At 44.2% G+C, this 24,871-nt stretch overlaps 1 protein-coding gene across 1 annotated transcript; it reads right to left on the bottom strand.

Annotated features, from left to right (window-relative positions):
- Positions 1–376: 376 nt before the first annotated feature.
- SLC6A4 (solute carrier family 6 member 4) lies at positions 377–24,871 on the bottom strand. Its single transcript, XM_009903331.2, has 14 exons — positions 24,717–24,871; positions 15,538–16,155; positions 14,241–14,375; positions 13,201–13,420; positions 12,262–12,400; positions 11,778–11,912; positions 9,841–9,944; positions 8,464–8,591; positions 7,995–8,107; positions 7,080–7,211; positions 5,512–5,611; positions 4,738–4,838; positions 2,253–2,420; positions 377–1,211 (listed from the first exon to the last, which is right to left on the bottom strand). The coding sequence occupies exons 2-14, from the start codon at positions 15,995–15,997 to the stop codon at positions 1,137–1,139; spliced, it is 2,010 nt and encodes a 669-aa protein (XP_009901633.1). The 5' UTR covers positions 15,998–16,155; positions 24,717–24,871; the 3' UTR covers positions 377–1,136.

Raw genomic sequence — 24,871 nt, 5'->3', positions numbered from 1 at the left:
CTCTAGCAAATTTTAGGTGTGAAATTGTTTAAAAACAAATTGAAACAAACAAAACCCAACCAACCAGTCAACCAAAAAGACCAACCAACCAACCAAGCAAGCAAAATGATCAACCAACCAACCAAGCAAAGCAACGAACCAAACAACCAAGCAAAACGACCAACCAGCCAAACCTAAATAACAAACCAAACCCAACCAAACAAAAAAACCCAACAAAGCAGAGAAGCAGATCTTTAAAATTCCACTTTCTGGCCTCTTGGTCTGTAGTTTCTTTGGATGCTTTAAGTCTGTCAGGACAGTGATTTCTGTGACTGTCAGGTTTGGTGATGACAACAGTACATTAAGTGCCAGCAGCTTGGGTACTTGCTGAGTAAGCCATGGGGAGGTTTTGTGGCTTGGGTGGGTCTAAAGGAAAGTGAATCCTACAACATTACAAAAACTGCTTTGGTAGTATTTGTTGGGCAAGAAACAACTACTAGAAACCTTTACCATCTACAAAATGCAGGAAGTGAAGAGGAGGAGAAGGAGGATGCTACCAAATGTGTGTGCTAATGTCCGCAGAGCTGTGTATAGTGCTGCTCAGGATGGATTCCTCTTCCTCTGTCTACTCCTCTACAAACCTAGGGAATTGGCTATTTATGTTTCTAGTGTATAAAACCCTTTATGGCTGTCAGAAATACTCTTGGGTTTTTCCATGTACTTGAAGCAGTTAGAACCTTAGAAGCGAATACGACATTGCCCAGTACGAACAATCACATTGAGGGAGATACAGGAGCACTGCCACAGGGCACCCTACAGCCAGCCTCACCCAGCCCTGCCAGTCCTACACGCATGGCCCTGTGCCTACACGTGGGGTAGTGCTGTTCTCATGCACACAGACATCCTCGTGGTTCCAGAAGGATTTAGCTCTCAGTCAGTCCAGTCTGCTTAGAAGTGCACAGTAGATTTCATTGAATTGCTTGGATAAATGTGCTGGAGGCAGCATGTTTCCAAATGGCTGTTGTCAGTGATGCAGCCTCCACAGAAAACTCCTCTGTTGGTTGTCTCAACTGGAAATGTAATTCTTTGGGGAGGGGAGAGGATGGGGAAAGGTGCTTGTTGTGCTCCCCCCTCTCTCCCCTAGCAAACAGGTTAGCTTAGACTGCATTCATGCGGATGTCTCCGAAAGGAATTTCTGTAGCTGTTTCTGGAGTAATGCTCTTCAGGATACGCTGTGGGAAAGAAATCAATATTAGAAATGGATTCATTTTAGAGGTAGTACATAAAATACCCATTTGGAAAGAGATTTATAACAAAAATGTGACATCAGTTTGAGTTACACCCCTTGAACTGGTACAGAGAAGTGTTTCGAGCCTCTGTTACCATAGACTCATACATAGAATTGGTTTGGTTGGAACAGACCTCTTAAGATCACGTCCAACCATTGACCTAACCCCACCATGGCCATTGAACCATCTTGCCAAGTGCCATGTCCACACGTTTTTGAACACCTCCAGGGATGGTGACTCCACCATCTCCCTGGGCAGCCTGGTCACAGCCTGACCACTCCTTCTGTAAAGAAATTTTTCCCAACATCCAGCCTAAGCCTGGCACAATTTCAGGCCCTTTCCTCTCATCCTATCACCTGATTAACTAGAGAGAGAGACTGATACTTCAGCATTATGAAGATTTAAGGTGCTACAGAAGTGCACAGCATTTATTTTTAAGCATTTGTGACTTGTAATTTGGATCAAAATTTGCCAGAAATGATATTAATACTTTAGGATTTTGCAGTTTACTTGGATACCCTGAGCCAGCTGAATATATTCTTTCTGAGCTGGTATTTATGTGAACTTAGCAGAAATCCCAAGAATATCATCACAAGCTGCCACAGATTTATGGCAGGGCAATTTTATTAAGTGTTGGAGAGCGAAAGGAACTTGTTCTTACAGATATCCCCAGGGGAACCAATCTTTTAGTGCCTTATTCACGTGGTACTGTGTCTTGTGTGGTTTCTAGGAAAAGCCTGCGGTTCACCAGAGCTTAAAAATAGTTCCTTGATTTAATATTTGATATGAATATGTCAGCAGTAGGAGCTGGGGAGATTTGTGAATCACTCAGAATGGGTAGAAGACAATTAGGTAGCAGCTGGCTGGGAGGAGAGTAGGAAGATGCTCAACTTCTTGAGCATCAGACCCTAGAAAAGTCTACCCATTTCTAGGAATCACCTCCTTCCCAACAGTCAGATAGGAGCAAGAGAGCCTTGGGGATACCTCCTTAAGTGTTCCTGGAGTGACGATCAGCCGGTAAACCATGTAGATTGGAATGCAGATGATAGAAGAGGTTCCTATGCAGTAACCTACTACTGTGGTCCAGTAGGGATAACTGTAATCAAAAAGCCGTAGCTCTGGGGGGTTGGAGAGGAAGCTGCAAGTGACAAACTGAAAGAGAAGATAGCAGAGTATGAATACACACCTGCCTTAATGGCACGTACTTACTTGAGGGAACTTTGTGCCCCAGCACAGCGTTCAGCTAAAAACAAATGAGTAGGACTGAAGAAGGATTAAAGATAGATCAATGCTGGGAAAATCCTAAGTGACATTAGTAGGGATTTAATACCTAAATTATTAAAACCCAACCAATCAACAAACCCCAAACCATCCAACCCAAAAAAGCCTAAATCAAACAACAAAACCCAACCCAACCAACCAACAAACACCAAACCAAACAACCAACAACCCCTCAACCAACCCCAAACTAACCAACAACCCCCAAACCAAGAGTCACAGAATCACCAAGGTTGGAAGAGACCTCAAAGATCATCAGGTACAACCTGTCACCACTAAACCATGGCACCGAGTGCCACATCCAATCCCCTCTTGAACACCTCCAGGGACGGTGACTCCACCACCTCCCTGGGCAGCACATTCCAATGGCTAACGACTCTCTCAGTGAAGAACTTTCTCCTCACCTCGAGCCTAAGCTTCCCCTGGTGCAGCTTGAGACTGTGTCCCCAACCCACTTTTGGATATCCAGAATTTTCAGGAAGTTTCAAACAGCTCAGGAGCTTTAGAGTACAGCCCAACCAGTGAATGAAGAGAACTGGGTAAAAAGTCTCCCAGATTGCTTATTCCATGTTCCACGTGGTGGTGTTTCTTACTTAAAGAACATTAGAGAGAAAATTCAGGAGCACACTTGTATACTTCATGGATAAAAAGTTGTTAGATGGACAGAATCAGATTGATTGTGCAGAGTTTCATCCAGTTAACTCTTGTATTGAATCTCATAACTGGATTGCAGCTAAATCATCCCTTCCAGAAAGGCATCAGCTTCGTTTTAAGCTACACAAAATGGGAAGTGAACAGTTTCCCACAGCTGCTTGTCCCATATTTAATCATGATCAATGTCAGTTCTGCTTTGTCTGAACTCAACTTGCAGCCACTGTGGTGTGTTTTGTGCTGTGCTTTATTGCTCTTTCAAATACTGTTAAAGTACTTACCTGTGGCGATCACATCAGCTTTCAGCTTTCTCTCTGCTAAGCTGTACAGATTCTATTTTTTTTCCCCCCCACTGTTGTTTATTCTCTACACATTTTCTATCTTCTGTGATATTTTTCCATGGCATTTCAGCTCTTTGGTAGCTTTTGCAAACATCAACACTGGTTTGGCTGTGATACTCTGGCAGCAGTTTGATTAGTGCTGTTAGATCATTTTCCTGTGCGTATCTTTCTTGACCGAAAAATCCCGTGGGAAACAACAAATACTTCTGGTTGCATGTTACAGGAATTATATCTCTGATTGCCCTCTGAAGGATCTCTGACTCCCTTTTTTTTTTCCAGACTATCATCAGAAGATCAAGCTTTTCATGCAGAAATACCATACTACCTTCTGGGCTTTCCTCAGCTGAGTTTCCACAGACAGTACAAATAGTTCTGCTCAGTAACCACCTCACTAGAGCTGTATCCCTCTCTGGTTTTAGGTTCACAAAGAGAACAGCAGTATAAAAATTATTTCTAGTGTCACACTTTTATTTATAGCCTTTTATTCCTTTTTTTTTCACCAGGGCTAATAAAATGAAAAGCTGGTATTTCTGCACTGATCATTACCAGTGTTTCGATTTCATCCCCTAGGTCTTAAATCTGCATTCTGTGCTTCACAAACTCCATCTTCCTCTGCTCTGCTCATGCTGAGGCTACTAGCAATAACAGAGAGCAGGAGCTAATTTTGGATCAGAAAATGAAGACTTATGTTGAAGTGTTATCAGTAATACTGCCAAGGCAAACACCAGGACAGTATTTGCAGTTCTGGATTATAGATTTGTGAAGGTTGCAATTAACTGCTGTATATTTGAAGCGGAATACTCTAAAGCTGTCAGTCAGCAGCTGCTCTGACAGCATATTTACTTTTCTTGGTTTTCCTCTGTTTCATCCACATCATCTTTTACTGCTTCATTTTGCTGAAGTAAATATAAAGCAACAAAATAAAGTAGCTTTGTTCATCAGAGGGAAGGAGGGGAGTTACTCAGAACCCCTGGCTCACTTAGCCTGCTCATCTACAAAAATCCTTAAAAGAGTCATTTAGTAACAAGACCTTGCAGCATTGAATTGGATTTTTTGGTTTACCATAAATTGTTACTGAAGAATTTCACAAGAAAATTCTGTAATGAAGCTTCTGGAAGTCCAAGTAGCTGTATTGTTCAGTTGTGATTTTTATTGTGTGTGTGTGTGCTAGACAGAAAAAGCTAGAAATGCAAACTCACCAGAAGGAAGATGGGACTGATTGCTACCCAGCAAATTCGCCAGTACCAGCCTGGGGTAAAGCCCAGCATCTCCTTCACATCGTTGCAAAACTGGGTGATGCCTGTGGAGACAAGGGGGAGGAGGCTGGTGACAGCAGATTCAAGGTTTGCATAGATTCATAGAATAGTTTGACTTGGAAAGGACCTTAAAGATCATCTAGTTCCAACTGCCCTGACATGAGCAGGGGCACCTTCCACTGCACCAGGTTGCTGAAAGCCTTATCCAACCTGGTCTTGAGCCTACAAGGAGGTGGCATCCATGACCTCTCTGAGCAACCTGTTCCAGTGTTTTGTCACCCTCACTGTAAAGAATTTCTTCCTAACCTCCAGTCTAAATCTGCCCTCCTCAAGCTTCTATCCATTCCTTCTTGTCCTATCACTACAAACTCTTGTAAAAGGTCCCTTCCTGGCTTCCTTGTAGCCCCCTTCAGGCACTTGCTGGCTGCTCTAATGCCCCAACCTGAGAATCCATCATGACAGACTGTTCCAGACTGTTGTTGCTGTAACTCTTAACCGTGTTACTCTGAATTATAGCCCTTGCTAATTCAAGATGTCACCGTGCTTGTGGCAGGGAGCAACTACTGATAATTCTCACAGATTTGGTAATCAGATCTGTAAAAAGGGTTGGTGAACTTTTTGTGAAGACATCAGTGACCTTGTCTGCAGAGAGGAAATCCTGTGCTGCAGAAGCTCATTCTGGGCTAACATGGTTTGTCACCGTGGCAGGGGACGTACCGTAGAACCAGGCCACAGCAACCGCTTCCAGAAACACGACAGTCAGGACAGCTGGACCCGTGGCATACTCTTCAAACAGCTTCACCACATATGCACCTCCCTAGAAATGAGATTCATAGATTCATAGAATGGTTTGGGTTGGAAAAGACCATCTAGATCTAATCCCCTGTGCCATGGGCAAGGGACACCTTCCACTAGACCGGATTGCTCAATGCCTCATCCAACCCGGCCTTGAAGCTCCAGGGAGGCAGCATCCACAACCTCCCTGGGCAACCTGTTCCAGAATCTCACTTCCCTCCCTGTAAAGAATTTCTTCAGTCTAAACCTGCCCTCCTCAACTTCAATCCATTGCCTCTCATTTTATCACTACAAGCCATTGTAAAAAGTCCCTCCCCAGCTTTCCTGTAGGCACCTTTCAGGTACTGGAGATCATCCTATCGGTGAACCAAAGATCTCCTAATGGAAATCCTGGGGTACTGCTGTTCATTATTGCCTTTGTCTGGAGCAGAGCACTCACAGATGGGTAATTTAGACACTTCAGTTGCTCTGTGACTGTTCCTGCCACAAATCCTTCAATGTGCTGCTGATCTGCTCGCTCCCTGTGGACACCAGTGGGGCTGCCATGCAGAAAAGCTGACACTGAACCTGCTGGCAGTTCTAGCTGGATTTTAATGAACAAATGAGTTTTGGTGGGGGGTTGATGGAATGGCTTTTGGCATAACTTTTGTGGTGGCATCTTCTTACTCCAACTTGAGTCATAGTTACTGAACAGGAAATAAACAAGGTGTGACTTTGCTCTCTTTCCATTTGGGATCTAGAGTCATGGAGGAGGAGAGCACTGTGTTTTGGAGAGGAACTGTGTCTCCTTTTACAGCAAATGCTTTGAATGAGAAGGAAGTTGCACATAAGTGAGGAAATGGAGTGTGAAGTCAGAGCCATGTGCTGTTCTTTCCTTGTCTCTTTTGGTCATTACACTCATTATTCCAAATGTTGCTTGCTATGAAAACGAAATCCCACAAGCCCCACAAAGTCTTTTTGGTGTGACTGCTCCTGATTTCTGTCCTGATTCGATGAGGAAGATGCAGGAAATGAATTGCTTGAAATTTATGGAGCAGGCAATGACAGCATTTGCTAGCAGGCAATGACAGCATTTGCTAGCAGATCACTTTCTGACCATTCTTTTCTAATTCAAAGGGCATTTCAAATATTGCAAAAATGAAATGCAAGATTCTTAGGAATTTAAAGATGGAGCTTTTGGGAATCAAAAGTAAACCACATACAGCGTGTGGAAGGTTGTCTGCTCACTGAATCAGCAGCTGGAGCAGTGGCTGTGTCATTTTTGGAGGTGCAGCACATTTGAGTGTTGCTGGGTTGCAATAGGATCCTTTTACAACACATTTCCTGCTGAGAGATTCTGTTCACATCCATTCCAAATACAGGTTTCTAACGCATCAGGCTGAGGATTTAATCTGATTTTGTGAAGCTCTTCAGAAGATGCTACCCTCTCCAAGATGTCATTTGTAGGAAACTGCCAGTAAGGAAGGCTGAGGTGTGGGTAAAATACTTACAAATGTCAAAGTTGCCAACGACCCCAAAAAGCAAAGGATGATCAGACCAAGGACAAACAACTCCCTGCGTTTGCTCCAGACTTGTGGGAATTCATCCAGTACTCCAGTAATCACTCCCTCTAGTCCTGCAAACTGAAAAGCAGGGAAGCATCAGTAGAAAATAGAGGACAGTTTTAGGTTCTTTAAAATGTGTTTCAGTGCCTCAAGGAGCTTTAAAGCCTTGAACCACTGATACTTGATTCTGCCTGGGGAGTTGGTGTTACTGTTGTTTACACAGTCTTTGTCTGGAACTTTTAAACTCTTTAAGGTGGAGATTTGGGCTTCCCATATCTGAAGGAAGCCCCCTCTCACCCCAAGGAAGTGCTGCATTACAAGGAATGGGAGGCCAGGAAGTGGTGGGTGGTTCAGTAGAACCAAAATTGTGAAATCAGCGGAGTTTAGCTTTCCTGGAAGGAGCTGGTTCACATGGCAAGTTTGTAGAGCATCACCCTTTTTTGCAGCGCTGTTGAGGAGGTCACCTCCAGTTCCCACTTTTAAAATCCAATTAGTGTGAGACAAAAAATATCCAAAATTTAATGATTGCTTTGTAAGTTCAGAAGTGCAAGAGAGGAGCAGCCTGGAAGGCTGCATTCAACCAGAAATGTATGAATCAAACGTTTTTGGTTGTGTTTCCAACTCTGTTAGCAATTGTCACAGTGTGACACTGATAAATGATTTAATTTTATTTAGGCCTTTTTAGGGCAAAACTGGAGTCACAGTTGCTGTCTTCCAGAAGGCACATGGAGATGCCAGTCCTGCTTTAAACCCTTCACTGTCAGTGCAATATCTGTAACTGTGTTTCTTCTGAGGTGTGCAGGGGTAAAGCCATACACCATACACGTGAGAGGGCCACTGTCTCCCATGCTCTCTACTCACCGTGCTGTCTAATCCCAGCGTGAGTAGCATCAGGAAAAAGATGATGGCAAAGAAAGTGGAAGCAGGCATGTTTGCAATGGCCTCAGCATAAGTAATGAAGAGAAGGCTGGGTCCTGATACCAGAACAGAGAATTGGGGATAACTGTTAGGGCAGTACTGCTGTGAGGAGGTTTCACTGCAACATGCTGTCTTCCAGGGGGAAACTTCTCCCCCCCCAGGCTGTTTTGCAGTGTGCAGTTACCACCATGTCTGTGAAGCTGCATGCAATGTGGCTTCTAGGCACTGTCTGTATGGAATAATTCTTTAGCTGTTCTGTATAACAGTGCCCTTATCATAAAGTAAGTCAAAATCCTGGATTCTAAACTACCTGGCTTGCACAGTTTGGGCTGTTCTCAATCCAGAAGCTAACAAACCAATATATTCTATCTTAGAAGCAGTTGGAGAGGTGTGTACAAAAAGGGAAGCCTACCAGTGTCTTTGGCAACCTCGGATACATCTTCATTCCTCATCTCAGCCATGTAGCCCAGCACAGTGAAAATGACAAATCCAGACACAAAACTAGTCATGCAGTTCACGGCGCTGGTGACCAGAGCATCTCTGCAACAGAAGACCTAACTCATATCAGGGAATCAGCATCTGCTGGAAAGCGAAGTTTCCTGCCAGGTGGGGTGAGTTCATGATCTGGATGGACTCTAGAAAAGCTAGGTGAATACAGTTAAAAAAACAACCACAAAACCCAACAAAACCCAAACCAAACAACAACAACAACAAAACAGCCAAAAAAGCCACAAAAAAACCCGACCAACCAACCAACAAAACAACCACCCAAGCCATGGATTTGAAAGAAAGAAACAAAACCAAACCACAGCTCCATGACTAGATTTATCTTCAGATAGATGCTGGAACAATAGCCTGACACTGGATTGATGCTGGATGTACAGTGGTGGTTTTAAAAAGGGGGATTACTGTGGAGATATTAAAGAACTGAGAATTTCTTTGACAAGTTATAAACAGATTATTTTTCTTTTTAAGGTAACAAGGGAACAACTATAAATTGCCTTTCAGCTCAAGACTCTGAAGTCATTTCCTAATAGACTCTCTAGGTGCAATCATTGTAATGTGATTGTTTGGCAGCGAGGGGTTTAGTCTGCTTTGTTGTGGCAGCTTTCAACATCTTAAACTCCTTGCTGTAGCTGGTAGAAATGATCTGCTTTTAGGGTGGGCACACAGAGAAGAAATGTTTTGGATTGCAGTTTCTTTCAATAAGGGCTTTTGTTTGATGTCCAGAGAAGGGCAACGAGGCTGGGGAGAGGTCTGGAGCACAGCCCTGTGGGGAGAGGCTGAGGGAGCTGGGGTTGCTTAGCCTGGAGAAGAGGAGGCTCAGGGGAGACCTTATTGCTCTCTACAACTACCTGAAGGGTGGTTGTAGCCAGGTGGGGGTTGGTCTCTTCTCCCAGGCAACCAGCACCAGAACAAGAGGACACAGTCTCAAGCTGTGCCAGGGGAGGTTTAGGCTGGAGGTGAGGAGAAAGTTCTTCATAGAGAGAGTTGTTAGCCATTGATATGTGCTGCCCAGGGAGGTGGTGGAGTCACCATCCCTGGAGGTGTTCAAGAGGGGATTGGACATGCCACTTGGAGCCATGGTTTAGTAGTCATGAGGTCTGTGGTGACAGGTTGGACTTGATGATCTTTGAGGTCTTTTCCAGCCTTACTGAGTCTATGATTTATTTGTACCCAGGTCTGGCAATTGAGTGCCTTTCACCAGCACTGTGTTTCTTTTTCTCTAAATAGCCACAGTCACTCAATTGTTAACTCAATTTTCCTTATAGAACAAGGTAGAACTCACTGGTAGCAGTTGTTATGGAACTTGTTGTAGCTGGCATAAGCCAGTAAGACCCCGAAACCTGGTCCAAGAGAGAAAAAAATCTGAGCTGCTGCATCCACCCAAACCTGAAAAATATTGAAGATGAAGAAGAAAATGACATGAAACACATTGGGTTTGGCATCTTCAGAATACCACTTAGGCCTACAAAAACATGTTTCAGTGTCTGCCTACACTCTAGCTCTGCTGCAACAAATACTTTCTTAAGAGAGCTGTTGAAATACAAATATTTATTGTAGATCTGTGAGAGCTGTAAACATCCAGGGTAATGTTAGTGTCTGTGCAGTGCTTATTGTATCTCTACACTGTTGCAAGTTTCACTTCTGACAGCATCTTAGCTAAATTCACAACGAGCTGCCTGTAATCATTTTAACACAGGTTTTGCAATGTATAGAGAACTTTCTGTTCCATGGTTTTGGCTCATCTTCTTCCAGACTCTGCACTGTGGAATAGCCCTGTGCCTGGCTGTGTCCCTTCCAGACTAAGCAGTAGGCCATCACTCCCCAGATTTTTCCTGGATTTATGGAAATACATTTGGCAGTGTGGATGCAGTTCCAGTCCTTAGCACTCAGTTCAGCTTTGACAGATGCAAGTGTGATGACCTTGTCACGAGAAGCCTGTTGTACTTGAAAAGTAGCCACAGCCTTAATGAGTTGTGTTCCTAAGTGCAATATCAGCTCTCATTCTGAAGGTGAAAGTCCTCACTCACTTATCCTCTTTTGACTGAAACATGGAGTTCATTACAGCTCATTCCTAATATTCTCTTTCATCATGTGAAGCCACCCTGCATCATCCACAGACAGAGCTCTGCCATCGGCCAGCACACAGATCACAATCTGTTGTCCTCACTTCAGGTACACCCAATGCAATGTCAGTGCCCTTTATTGCTTTTGCAGAAGATGTGGTCCCTTATTGGAGATGCTGCTTTATCAGAGGCTGGTGTCTTTTCATTTCCTCTTCATTCAGACCTCTCCATATCAGCTGGGCAGCAGCTAATGCAAACATTAGAATTTTTAATCTTGGTATTTGTGGTATTTATTGCTTTGGGGTTCTTCCATCACCTTCCTCATCAGACATTTTCATAGGCAGTGAAATAAGTGCAGCCTTGAGCCTGATGGACTACTTACCATCCACAGAGTTCAGAGCTGAACAGACACTGGAATGCCTGAGCTGTGCTGGTTTAGCTCAGTCTTGTCCTCATTCCTCTTTCCTTTTCAAATCAAGGTGGTGTGTGCAGGCCTGACTGATTTATTCCTTCTCCATGTGCACTTACATGCATTACTGAGCTGTGTTTGAGTTGGTGGCTACAGAGAATCTCCCTGGGCTTCTCTGCCAACACTTGCCACAGGACAAAGTTCTGAACTTCAGCTCTGGCAACCTGCATTATTTATAGACAGGCAACTGTGAACACCTGGGCTGTAGAAGACCCTGCCCAAGCCTGTAATGATCTCCTCACAGCCAATAAAACTGCAGCTGCACCAGTTGTTAGGCCTTAGTAAATTTAGTTTCCTCAGTGTGCCTGTCAAAGGTAAAAGGTTTTTGTTGCAGTGCAGCAGCAACCAGAGCTTCTTGCTCAATGTCAGGCTGGTCACTATTTCACCAGTGAAAGGTTCTCTGGCCACTTGTTTTCTTTCTAAATCACATCACTAATTCTGTGCAAGCACTGTATGGGAACCCTGCTGTTAATTCAAGCTTAATTAATAGTAAACTCTAAAAAAAATTCCTCACAGTTCTGGGAAGAACAGCATGGCTGTTTAAACAAGAGCATGAAGTCAAGCTTTCAAGTGCATGCTAAGACATCAGCTTAATCATGCTCTGTGCTGAAAATAGATATTGAAATATATACATACTGAGAGGCTAAATGCAAATCTCTACCCTTTTCTAATGTTTGGTGCTTTTACCTCAGTGGCCAGGAGTTTCTGCCAGTCAGGTTTCAGATAGTAGAGGACACCCCTCCAAGCCCCAGGCAAAGTTGCACCTCTCACTAGCAGGATAGATAGTATGATGTAAGGGAATGTGGCAGTCACCCATACCACCTGTGAGGGAAGACAGGGTAGAAAGTTAACAGCTGATACTGAGTTATTATCATTCTTAGCATTTCTGACATCTTCATGGGAACTTCTCAGGAGGTGTGGAGCCAGGCAGCTTGCACACTTTCTCTTGGCAGGATTGTTCTTGTCCAGAGAACAGTGGCATAGCTGACTGCTGTTACGCATTGGAGATCAGCAGCAGCCACTCTGCAGTAAGTGCTCCCCAAAGACACCAGCCTATAATCCCTGGCATGAGGACCATCAGAGATAATCCTCCACAAGTTATTTGGCTCCTTTAGAAATGGTCCTAGACTATACTGCACCAAGTTGATTTGCCTTGCTTTTTTGCATTCACCTTGCCAGATGTTTTGACCCCTTTCCAGATGCTGAAGTATACAATGGTGAAGATTAACAATAGGCAGAGGGTCAGTTGCCAGCTAATCCCCCCCAGGTCATCCAGCCCGTTGGACCGGTGCACTTGCAGAACTTGGCGGCTGAAAGAGGAAAGAAAAGACACTGCTGTTATGTGTATAGCAACTGCTGATGCTAAGCATGCTTTGAACAGTCCCACACTGTGGCCTGAGCAGTACAGGCCTGAGGCTTTCCCCTGTGGGCACAGGCTGAGAGAGTTGGGCTTGTTCAGCCTGGAGAAGAGAAGGCTCTAGGGAGACCAAATTGCAGCATTCCGGTACCTGAAGGGCCTACAGGAGAGCTGGGGAGGGGCTTTTTACAAGGGCATGTAGTGATAGGATGAGGAGCAATGGATTGAAGCTTGAGGAGGGCAGATTTAGGCTGGAGATTAGAAAGAAAATCTTTCCAGTGAGGGTGGTGAGACACTGGAACAGGTTGCCCAGGGAGGTTGTGGATGCCCCCTCCCTGGAGGTGTTCAACACTAGGCTGGATGAGGCCTTGAGCAACCTGGTCTAGTGGAAGGTGTCTCTGCCCATGGCAGAGGGGTTGGTGCTGGATGGTCTTTAAGGTCCCTTCCAACCCAACCCATTCAGAACCAGGACAGTTTGGATTCATGGTGGTTTTGTAAGTTCAAGTTTGATATGCATGTGACACCACTGATGATAAAGGATGGCAGCTGGCAGTGGTGGGGAACCTGGGGATCCAAACCACCATGTGCCTTCCCACACACCCTAAGCTGACTCACACCTACAAGTACTCAGTTCTTTGTGCTGCTCAGGAAAGGGCATCATGACTGCACAGCCCAGCTCCCCCTCCAAAGCAAGGCCTGCTCCGTGTTCCACCGTTCTGGCTGCTTTTACTCTCCTCACTTACATGCACTTACGTATAAAATTCTTCTGCAGGAGAGATGGAGTGCAGGGACCAGCTGACATTGTCCTTGCTGAAGTAGTTAGTGCAGTTGCCTGTGTTCCAGGAATTTGTGCAGCTAGTCCATGGCAGCTCCGCCGTGAAGGACGATACGAGGTAGTAAAAGGCCCAAGCCATGATGGTGTTGTAGTAGGAAGCGACATAAAGATCTATTATACAGATGGCAAAGCCAATCCCTAGTAAGGCAGGAAATAGTTGCATTAAGTGAGTGTAAGTTTTAGGCCAAAAGGGCAAAAAAAAAAGGCAAAAAAAGAGGAAGGAGTTGGTTATCACATCAGCTACAGTTAGCCTAAGGCAGCTCTGCAGGAGGCCCATGTGCCCCCTCAGGTGTTTACAGCACTGGAACTTCTTGCAGCTTTAGAAACACTCAGGTTGAGGTTCAAAAAAAAAGCATCTTTCATCAAGACAGAGCATGCTTATAAAGGTGTTATTTATCTATATATGTTCTTAAGATCCTGAAATTTACAAATCAGTCAATAAAAAAGACAAGGCCAGAGCTCTAACCCTGGGGGCCAGAGCTCTAACCCTGGGGGCCAGAGTGAAGGAGCACAGAGAAACAGCAAATTTTACTCTAGGAAGCTCTGTGGCAGGAACAGTAACTGGCAGACCAGGCTGAGGATGAGCAATCATTCCTTTGTAATAGAAACAGCAGCTCTTCCTGGGTTTAACTTTACCTTGTATTCAGGAATGTTGCACTTTATTAATTGCATCTTTTGTTTCTTGTCTTTTTTTTAATGTATTTTTGGAGTTTGGCTCAGAGAAAGTGGTCTGGCCTCTCTCTAGTCAATTTGAGAGTTGCATGTCATGCATGTGCATGAGTCTACACACACCCCCCTGCAGGTGCACATGGTCATGTAAAAGCTTTCTTTGTGCAGGGCAAGCCTGACTTTGTTTGAAGAGATTCCCCCCCCAACCCTGAAATTTCACCTTTATATTAAAAAACCCCACTCCAGCTATTCAGAAAGCTCCTAGTAGTTCTCCAGCTCCCCTCCTTACCTTTGAATATAGGACATATTTTTCTCCAAATTGAAATACAGCCATTCCTGTGGTACTGTCCTAGTGCTAGCTCCATATAGAAGAGAGGAATCCCTCCAAAGATGGCCATAATTGTGTAAGGAATGAGGAATGCTCCTGCAAGAGAGAAAGCAGAAGGTTGTAACTCTTCACAGGGCTTCTAACAGTACCAGCACTCCATAAGCAACAGTTCCTTTTATCCCACAGGCAAAAGCATATCCCCTTCCCAGCCCATGTGCCACACTGAATTACCATGGGGCTGCTCCTAAGAGTAACTGCTTAGCAGTGTGACTAAGCAGCAGCACTCAGGCCAAACTTGTCACATATCTGTAACAGGTATGCCTGGGATTCACCAAGGCTGTACTGGCTTCAGCTGTGAGATGGGCTGCAGAGAAAAGAATTGCTTCAGTAAAATGCCTTTGTTACACCAGGGAGACTAAAATCCTCCCCTATCTGAGAAGAAGATGGAGTGAGGCCAGTGTTGATCTCTTCTCCCAAGTCATTAGCAGTAGGATGAGAGGAAATGGGCTTAAGTTGTACCAGGGGAAATTCAGGCTGGATGCTAGGGAAAATTTCTTTACTGACAGAGTGGTCAGGCATTGGAACAGGCTGCCCAGGGAGGAAGTGGAGTCACCATCCCTGGAGGTATTTAAGAACTGTGTAAATCTGGCACTTCAGGATATAGTTTAATGGTCATGGTAGTTGGGATCTTAAAGGTCTTTTCCAACCTTAATGATTCTATGATTCTGTTTCTAACATCTCCTTGATTAGAGTAGTATTTTGGCTGGTAAATCAGTGAGTCTAGGACCCCACATTCCTGATGAGTTCATAGAATAATGCAATGGTTAAAGTTGGAATGGACCTTAGAGATCATCTAGTTCCAAATCCCCTGCTGTGAACAGGGACACCTCCCACTAGACCAGGTTGCTCAAGGCCTCATCCAGCCTGTCCTTGAACACATGCTGGTCTCCACATCCTGGTTCATCTGGTTTTTAAATGCTCCCTGGGACATGGATCGAGTTGTTTTCTCTTGGGAGATGATTCTGCACTGAACTGGAGCTCAGCTTTTAGTTGTACTACTATTTTACATCTTGCTATATAGTTGGTGTTTTTTCCCATCTTAACGTGTCTACTTATCCTATCCCAGTGTGTAGGGTTTCCAGTCTACTTGGAAAGTCATTTTGCCTTGGTCCTTTGTTACGTATGACATTGAAATAAGGCACTAAGTCACATTGTAAGCAAGGAATTTCACCATTGAGGGACAGAAGTAGTCACTGACCTCCTCCATTTTGATAGCAGATATAAGGAAATCTCCAGACATTTCCCAGATCCACTGCATAGCCAATGACAGAGAGCAGAAAGTCAATTTTTTTACTCCAGGTCTCTCTGTCTTCTAACTCCATCAGCTGCTGCTGGCCTTCTGCTCCACAGGTGGTGGAAGTGGTGGTTGTAGTGGTGGTTGTGGCTGCTGGGACAGTGCACTGAGCATCTTCCACCTCTCCCATTCCATTGCAGGGAACAGAGCTCTGACCCCCTGAATAACCATTTGAGATCTGGGCTGCCTCCCCTTTATCTCCTTGGCTGGGATGGACTTTATTGCCATCCTCCACGAGCCGTAAGGCAGATTTAGGGTTCCTGACCAGAAGTCTGTTCTCTTTACAGTCTTCTTCATTACAGTCTGAGACATCTTTCTTGGAAGTCAGTGGCTCAGTCTCATTGCTAGTTGCCTTTTTTTCCATTTTTTCCCCCAAATGTGTTCTGATCACTTGCAGATGGACAGCAGCACAGACTCCCCTTCTGGCTTGTCTTCCCACACTCTTATTCCCACTGTATTCCCAGCACTTTCAGAATTCCTCTTCCACATTTGAAGCCATCAGAGTGAAGGTGCAAACACCATCTAAGAAATGATAAATGGTTAAAAAATCCATTACAGGGCTTACTGATGCTGGTAACTTTAAGTTACACCTGACAGGTGCTGTGATTAAAATACTTTGGGAAGTAATTAACCATCTCAGCAGGCAATGTGAACCATTTAGCAGATGATCTGTTTGGGATTTTGTTCAGGGAAAGGGAAAGGAAAAAAAGGAAGAGGGAAAGGAAAAAGAAAAAGGAGAAGGAAAATAAGGAATCATCTTCTACAGCAGAGGTCAGTGTACCTGGATGACCTCTCAGGGAGATTTTACTGGACTGTGCATTGTTGGACAACTCACAGTCACAGTCCTGCTGAACATTCTGGTGCCATGTTCTCCCCCTGAACGCTGGTTTTACACTCAGGGAGGTTGTGGAGCTCCCACTTTGCAAAAATGAGGACAGAGTTTAGTGAGGCTGGTGATTTCTTAAGTTCATTCTGTAACTTCTGCTGGCAATTTCTAGACTCACCCAGTATGAAGGGAAAAGAGTGAATTAAGCAAGTATGAGATAACAATGGATATACAAATCACATTTCATGATCACCTTGCTTCAGAAATCCCACAGTAGCTGCTGTGGTTGCCTGCAGGCCTAGAAAGCTTTTGGGGGTGGGGGGTGGTGGAAAGAGATTAGAAAAGTATTTAAATCTCAGTGGGTTTGTGCCAACTGACTTTTGAGGCTCAGTCAACAACAACAACAAGAAAGAAAAAAATCCCAACCAGATCAGGAAACTCCAATTTGATTGTTTTGAGTAAGAATCAAGATAGAATCATAGAATTACTTAGGCTGGAAAACACCTTTAGCACGGGTCTAAAGGACAAAGCTTGTCTCCAGTTTCATTTACCTCCTTGGGGATAAAGGCAGCTTTCATTCTGTCTGCATCTGCTAATGCTGTGGTTTCAGTTGGTGGCCACTACTCCAGTGCTGCTGTGCTCTGCCAACAAAAACACAGGCAATGGGAGAAGCCCTGGCTTTACCTGCCCTCCTTGTATGTGCTAGAGCCATTATCCAGGGCAAAGATCCATCCCAAAATAAAGAGAAAGTGGAAAACACTTAACTTTTCCTTCAGAACAAAAAGAACAGGACTGAGATTCAGTGGCTCATGGTTCATTTGCAGCCCATTTGTTCAGGTAGTGTCAATGCCCAGCTGCTTTTACTCAACAAAATCCCCCAAGTGGAGCTGATTCTCCATGCTGCAAATTCCCTGGGGCAGTAACCTTGCTTTATAGCTAGAAAAGTGTTACACAATCTACATGAGGCTACCACAGATACTATTATAATTACCTCTCTTTTTTTTTCCCCCTTTCCAAAGCATTTTACCACAGTAAACATCCCTGACACATCCTTTTAACTGGTGGGAAAAACTAAACCAGAGAGGGGATGTTATTAGCTCAGTGCTAGAAATTGCTCATTGCCAGAACTATTAAAACTCAAGGTTTGTTGTTTCCTCTCCCCCCCAGCTTTCAGCCTTGTGCAAAGACAGTTTGTTAAATCCTCCCCTAAACATTTATGTTAAGTCTCTTCCTAAGCATTTATCAGCACATGCAGAAAGAGAAGGAAAACTATCAAGCTGCAGAGCAAACAGGAGGATGTTCTGGAGACAGAAGTCACTGGAAGGTGTTGTTTATAACTTCCAGAAATCTCTAGTTCTTGAGGCTTACATTCAGGCTTTTCCCAGGCAATGTCTTTTTCATCCTATAAGCAAGCAGTGCATCACTAATGCTGAATTCATACAAGAGCAGTACTTTGTTACCATTAGTTAATCATCCACAAAGACTGCAACATCTTCAGAGTTCCAGAGCAAAAGGCTATGATAAAGAACAGCAGTTTCTGCTTTACCTGCAAGACTACAAAACCTGAATGTCTTGGGAGTCCGAAACCTTCCAAATGTCCCAAAAGAGTTTATGTAGAAGGAAAGAGCCCTGCCAGCAGAGCAGAGCTGGCACTGTAAAGATCCTAGGAAAGGCCACAGCCAATCCTCCCTTTGCATAGGGTATGTTAAATATAAGGTAGGAATACAGAAAAGTAACCTGAGCCCTTCTGGACTTTACACCTCTTACTCATACATGAGAAAGCAGTAAAGGATGTTGATTTAGCTGCATTATCTCATGAGAATGGTTTTCTCCATGCCTGAGACAAGCTCTCACTCTGTCTGTAAAATGCTTTGTTTCTGCACATGGAGGCTTCTTGGCACTTTCTTTACTGAGGAGAGGTTGTTGAGTGCATGGGTGATTTCCTGGGTCTGTAACAATCAGGGTAGTTGTCTCGCCTAGATTTAAGCTGCTCCTGGTCTTCTGCAGACCACAGGAGAGAAGTACCACATTATTGCAAATGTTTGTGTAGAATTATCAGCAGTTTGAGCCTTGGATGTGGAAAATGGTGTGTGAACTTTCAGGGGCTTCAGCTGGAATTTGAACTATTCCTCTCTGAAAGAGAATTACAGCTCGTCAGCTACCCTGGGAAATCTCTGGTGTGAGGGACTCTCCAGCTATGCAGTGGTGTTCACACTGGCATAGTTGGCACATGAAAACAGAACTGTTACAGAACACTGTAAAAAACTGTGGGAGAATGTACTTTCCCCCCCTTCTTGTTACAGATCAACAACAAAAAAATATCTGAAGGACTTGTAATGGCTACAAAGAGTCTAAACAGCTGCAGAACTAGAGCTCCTGGGGCTGAGAAGTGTGCTTGGAGCACTGGGGAAGTATCCAGGGGACAATTACACTAGTGAAGGATTTTGCCCACCTCAGCCTCCACTTCACTTCTGTGCACTGATCTCACAGTAGTTACAGGTGCTAGAATGATGGTAGTGATAGAGAATGATGCAAGGAATGGCACTTTATTACCTATTTTCAATTGGAAGTGTTGCAGAGGTTGCTTTTACATACTCATCAGCAACATAATCAGCTACAGAAGAAAAAGGGGGAGAGGGGGAAAGAAGGAGAGCTGCTTTCATTCAGTTTTGATCTGTGCCTTAGAGGTGTGACTTAGCTCCTTGAGAGGCTGTAAGCATCTGTGCCTTATTCATAGATTCACAGAATGGTTTGGGTAGGAAGGGATCTTAAAGAGCATCTAATTCCAACCTCCCTGCCATGGGCAGGGACACCCTCCACTCGACCAGGTTGGTCAAGGCCTCATCCCTGTGCTGGTCTTTCAGCTCAGCTGTGGAAATTGCATGGCAATACTTCAGAAGTTAAAGAAATACTTTTATTAAAGTAAAAATTATTATATGCAGGGGAAAAAGATGCCAAGCACACAAAGCAGGGAGTTTTCAGCTACCCACAAAAGGAGTTTAAAATGCCTTTCCTCTCCTGGTATAGATGTGAACAGAGATTATCCTAAAGGGCAGTTTTCATCCTGGTAGTTCTTGTGCTGTCCAGGAGCATGTGAAAGGTGCCATGCTGCCAGCCCTGTAAATGGCACTCCTCCTTAGGCAAAGAGTGGCAAAAGAGGAGTGAGCCCCAGCTCTGTTCCAGAGAAGTGCCCTGTAACAGCAGCGTGTCCTCCACAGCTGCTCCCTGCTTTGCTTGTTTGCAGAAAGCACCAGGATGGATAATTGAAGGCATGTGTTTCCACAAGCTTGGCTGAAGCCTCCAACGCAGTTCACATCAGCCAAATACTAATTACATTGTCATTTTTCGGTTACTCCCACACAGGGCTAAACCTGAACCAGCACTGTAGAGGTAAAAGCCCTTTGTGTCCCTTGCTGCACAAAAGCAAACCCTTTGTCTCTATCACAGCCCTCAAGGAACATCCCTCTCCTGGGGTCTGATTCTTTCTCCCTTGTTTATTTCTTGAGGCACGCAGTGGCCTCTCCTGGCACTGTGGGAATCCCTTTCCTCTGCCATGGAGCAAAGCAAATCTTTCCAGCACTTTGAAACAAATTAATTTTCCTGATCTCTGTATTATTTTAAAGGAGAAAATGGATTTTTAATGTATGTAGGAGATTAAAGCAGTTTGGTTGAGGTGCAGCAAATCCCAGATGCTTCAAGGGAAGCAAATCTTAGTGCCTGGAGTCACCTGGAGAAGACTTTACCTGGGGTGGGGCAGCACTGACGTCCTGAATTCCTCAGCACAAGGCTCCTTCAGCCTCACTGTGCACTACAGAAGTCATTACTCATCTCCAAGTGATCAAACACATTTGAACTTGCACAGTTGCAGAAAGTGCCTCTTTTGCATGTATTTCACTTCATACAAATTAGGATGGTGTGCTTTTTTCTTGTGCTAATTTCATAACCCAGTGCTTGCTGGATGACAGCCACTCACTGGGTTACAGCTGCACCCCATGAGCAAAACTCACATTCCCACTGTCACACTGCTCCTCCAGCTGCCTTACTCCTGTCCTTTTACATGCCAGCACTTGCAAGGAAATCTTGAACTCTAAGCCAAAAGGTTAGTTTACAGTGTTGGCAAACAGAACCAAACATGAAGATGGTTCTGTTAACTTGACCTAAATCTCACTTTTATCATGAAGGGTTGAAGCCTGTTCAAGTTATGCAGCTGCTTCCCTGTGTGTTGCACCTTGCAGTGAGGATGCAGCTCACCCTGGCAGTTGCATGCAAATGGCAAGAGGCCAAGGGAATCACTTCTGTCTAGAGAATCAAGCAAGAAGTTTGTGTGACTAGACAGAAATCAGGGATCCCACACAGAAAAGGCTGTGGTGTTGTCTGTTCTTGCCTCTGAGTCACAACATCAACCATGACCCTCTGACAGACACATACCTGGGTGTTCCCAGGTACTGGACTGACAAATATAGCAGAAAACATTTCTGCTCTTCACTCCTAACTCCTCACCCAGTCCTAGTCTGTCTTTTTGCACAGGAGGGGAGGTATGTGACCTGGATGACAGCAAGAACCTCACGAAGATTAGGCTGTGGAGCCTTCTTGTCTAGGTATCTTCAAACCCCACCTGGGCACATTCCTGTGTGACTTGCCCTAAGTGGTCCTTTGCAGGGGACTTGGACTCAATGATCTCCAGAGGTTCCTTCCAACCCCTAGCGTTCTATGATTCTATGATTCTGTTATTGCTCATAACCACTGCTACTAGAAAAGGCAATCTGGGAGCAGCAGCCCTTTGCTCCTGTACCCTCATAGGTGTGGAGATGACAGAAACCCTTTTGACATAAGCCCAGAACAACATGAGCTGGATTTTGCCAGAAGGACAGTCCCTGGGCTATTACATTTCTGGATTGCTGTATGTGTGGGGTGAAGGAATACAGAGCTCTCTGATTTTTGCCTCTGACTTTGCACAGGCCAGAAGTGACCCTTTAATCAAAGTTCTTAAGGGGCAGCTCAGATGCTGCCATCCTGTGAGGAGCTCCTAGAAAATAAAACTTCCAGACAATTGCAAGTAGCACTTGGTGCCATGGTTTAGTAGTCATGAGGTCTTGGGTGACAGGTTGGACTTGATCTTTGAGGTCTCTTCCAACCTTGTTGATTCTATGATTCTGTGACTGCACAAGATTGTGAGGGGTTGTACCTGCTGTATGTCATACACAAGTAAAGAAATCCATGCCTTTTGCTTTTGCCTGTGCTCATATAGAGTGAATATAATGAAAAATGAGTACCTAGAATATCCTCTTCTATTAGCTGGAGCACCCCACCTATGGAGACAGGCTGAGAGAGCTGGGTCTATTCAGTCTGGAGAGGAGAAGGCTCAGATGAGACCTTATTGTGGCCTTGCAGTGTCTGAAGGGGGCTTACAAGAAAGCTGGGAAGGGACTTTTTAGGGTGTCAGGTAGTGATAAGACTGGGGGGGAATGGAGCAAAACTAGAATAGGTAGATTCAGATTGGATGTTAGGAAGAAGTTCTTCACTGTGAGGGTGGTGAGACACTGGCACAAGTTGCCCAGGGAGGTGGTGGAAGCCTCATCCCTGGAGGTTTTTAGGGCTAGTCTGGATGTGGCTGTGAGCAGCCTGATCTAGTGTGAGGTGTCCCTACCCATGGCAGAGGGCTTGGAACTGCATGATCCTTCCAACCCTGACAATTCTATGATTCTATTATTTTTTAGTTATATTTTTTGTTTAGCTGAGCTTCTCTAGTCTAATTTAAGAGAATTAAAATTGACTTTTGATAAGGAGTGATCAAAACCTCCTGAAAGGAATAGGTCCAGTGAATTATTTCCATGCACAGCAGGTCTGATCCCAGTTTTGAATGCAACTGGGCTGGGTGCTTCTGCACATTGCTGTCATATGTGTGAGTGTTCAGTAAGAAATTTGCAGTATGAAAATGAAAAGAAGTGGATCCTGTAGAGGAATATTTGCATTTTCCCAAGGGCTCCCGGGCATTCTTACTAAAACAAAGTAGAACTGTACTCAACAAGTAGTCCCACTGAGACAATGGCCCTTCTGGGAGAATAAAAGGCTACTTAATAAAGAGAGAATGGCTTAATTGAGCTCCCTCCAGTTAACTCCTGTATTCCCAGATAAAGCTCAGTACAGGTAAGATGTGACAACAGTGCTACTGAAAGCAATAGGGGGCAAATATAAACCTGTTCTGTGAGGTTTACATCATAATCTTGTCCATGTTTCAGTCTGAAATGAAAAAGTCAGCAGGCAAGAGAGATTTTACCCTTAAAAAGCGGTTGAGAAGACAAACACTGAGTTGTAGTAGGAATGCTGCCAAACCCATGACAGTCATTTAAAGAACAGGGAGGGGGGAAAGGAAATGCATTTTATGTCTCCAGAGTATTCCTAAGTAGTGCAAGGAAACAGATAAGGTTAGAGGGAGTGATACTCCTTTTGTAGTCTTCCTCAAATTCTTTATATAAACTTGAAGGAAGAGTCATTACACAGCAAACACCAAATTAACAGAGCTCTGTTCCTTAGGGTGACTCTGCACAGGCAAATGGGAGGCAGGAATGGGGTTTGGAGTGAAAAGACCTGTTTGCAGACCCAAGCCAAAGCCTAGCTCCCCATCTGTGCCAGCGTGCACAGACTTGTGTCTGTCGTGTTTTTACCTAAAGAAAGCAAAGAAATGGTCAACATCATTTGCAGATGATGTTGCTTTGAAGGAGACTTAATACCTGTCTCCAAACTGCAGCCTCTTTATGCAGGCTCCAAGTTCTACTTAAGTTCTTTATGAAACACTTATCCCATAGATGGACTTCATTAGGTTGTGTAAGTTCTCTAAGGTACAGATGGCCAGATCACCAGAGCTGCCAGCATACAGTTTTGGAAGAGGATTAAGCCATCAGTGTCAGAAAAGAGCAGGATGCAGAAGGAACATTTCTTTAGGCTCTTTACACTGTTCTTAATCAAAACCCAGTGGTTTATATTTCTGTGGAGGAAAGAGCTTAAATGCACTGCCCATTCCCATGTGTGGGAATAATTTAGGGGGGGTTATTAAATTCTGCTTTGGGGGCAGTTTTTCTTAACCTGGTTAACCATTTGAAATTCACCACGCTCTCCAGTAGGAAGATGGCCCCACAGCAGTCTCTTTCAAAATGCCAAGGTTACAAAGCACTCTCCAAGAAAATTATGGACAATACGCTCCTCAAAAGCACAAGAAGATGAAGGCTAAGCATAGGAGACCTTCCCTGGCAGCTAACAACCACACTTAACAAATTCCACAACATTTCCAAGAACCCAAATCCATTTGGTGCAGGATCCTCTTCTCCCCAGGCTTTCTTAACACGCCAAAACATGTTTTCCATGGCATTTTGTATTCAGTGGCTTGCCCTCATTCCTCACTTAAACTTCCACAGTACTCAGCAAACTAACCCAGCAAGCCAGCTGCTTTCAGCTTTAAACATGATTGCCTTTAGCTGTAATATATAACATACTCTGCAGACTTATTACCTACCATAAATCTGACCCATTGATAATTTACTGTGCTGGAACAGTTCACCTCTTAAAACACAACTTAATATGGTTAATAAAGCTGACTTTACCCTCTTAAAATAACTACTAGTTCACACTGCTTTTCATTTGTGTTCCCTTCAGATTCTGCCTTCTTGCCTTTGCTTTTCCCTATTGTTTAATCCTTTCTTCTTGTTGTTGTTGTTGTGAACTTCCAATAAATTGTAACTCATAATGCAATTATGTGGACTGCCAAAAGCCTAATTTCAGATTGTCACAACATGTTCTGCTACAGGCATTTGACTCCCAACAGTTGTAATTGCTGGACAAGTGCCTGAACAAGTCAGAGGAGAGTGTGTAACATCAGAAAAGCAAAGGGGAAAAAAACCCCAAACATTAAAAGTTTACAAAATCAAAGCAAACTTTCAGCAAAAATCAATACATCTTTTTCCTCCCCCCACCCCCAAAGCTCTGGTAGCTGTCCATTCCCCCCAGTGTTTTAGAAATTACTGCAAGAGCTTCAAAGTTAACTTAAAATGCAACAAAACATATTCTAGATACTCTAGGCTGGCATTATTGGTTCAGATTTTACAACTCAAGTTGAAGGAGGCAACAAAGAGTGAAAGCTAAGAAAGCTCCGGGCGGCTGCTGGCTTCAGCAGGTAGGCTCTGCAGGCAGCTGCCTAGGAGCCTGCCTGGATTTCACAAAGGACTTCAGACAGCAGCCTGTTAAAAACAAGATTATAAAGTACCTGTCCTTCGGGTGGCTTTGAAGAGCTTTCCTTGGAGTTATCCAAGCTGGAGAAACCTTCACCCACATTTACTTCAGAGTCTCGGGAACTCAGCCTGTGGGCAACTCAGCATCTTGGTGAGGTTTTTGTACACCAGTCCCCCTCACATGGTCTGA

The sequence above is a fragment of the Dryobates pubescens genome, chromosome 13 (genome assembly GCF_014839835.1).
Source record: "Dryobates pubescens isolate bDryPub1 chromosome 13, bDryPub1.pri, whole genome shotgun sequence".
Taxonomy (NCBI): Eukaryota; Metazoa; Chordata; class Aves; order Piciformes; family Picidae; genus Dryobates; species Dryobates pubescens.
Note: the sequence above shows the minus strand (reverse complement) of the source record. Positions and strands in the feature narration are given on the sequence as shown.

What these genes read in the sequence shown, in the direction of transcription:
- SLC6A4 (XM_009903331.2), bottom strand. Translation starts at nt 15,997, where the DNA reads ATGGAAAAAAAGGCAACTAGCAATGAGACTGAGCCACTGACTTCCAAG. An exon ending in CGAGGTTGCCAAAGACACTG is followed by an intron (nt 8,108 to 8,463) that starts GTAGGCTTCCCT and finishes TTCTGGTATCAG; the next exon opens with GACCCAGCCTTCTCTTCATT. An exon ending in CTCCAGGAACACTTAAGGAG is followed by an intron (nt 1,212 to 2,252) that starts GTATCCCCAAGG and finishes TCTTTCCCACAG; the next exon opens with CGTATCCTGAAGAGCATTAC.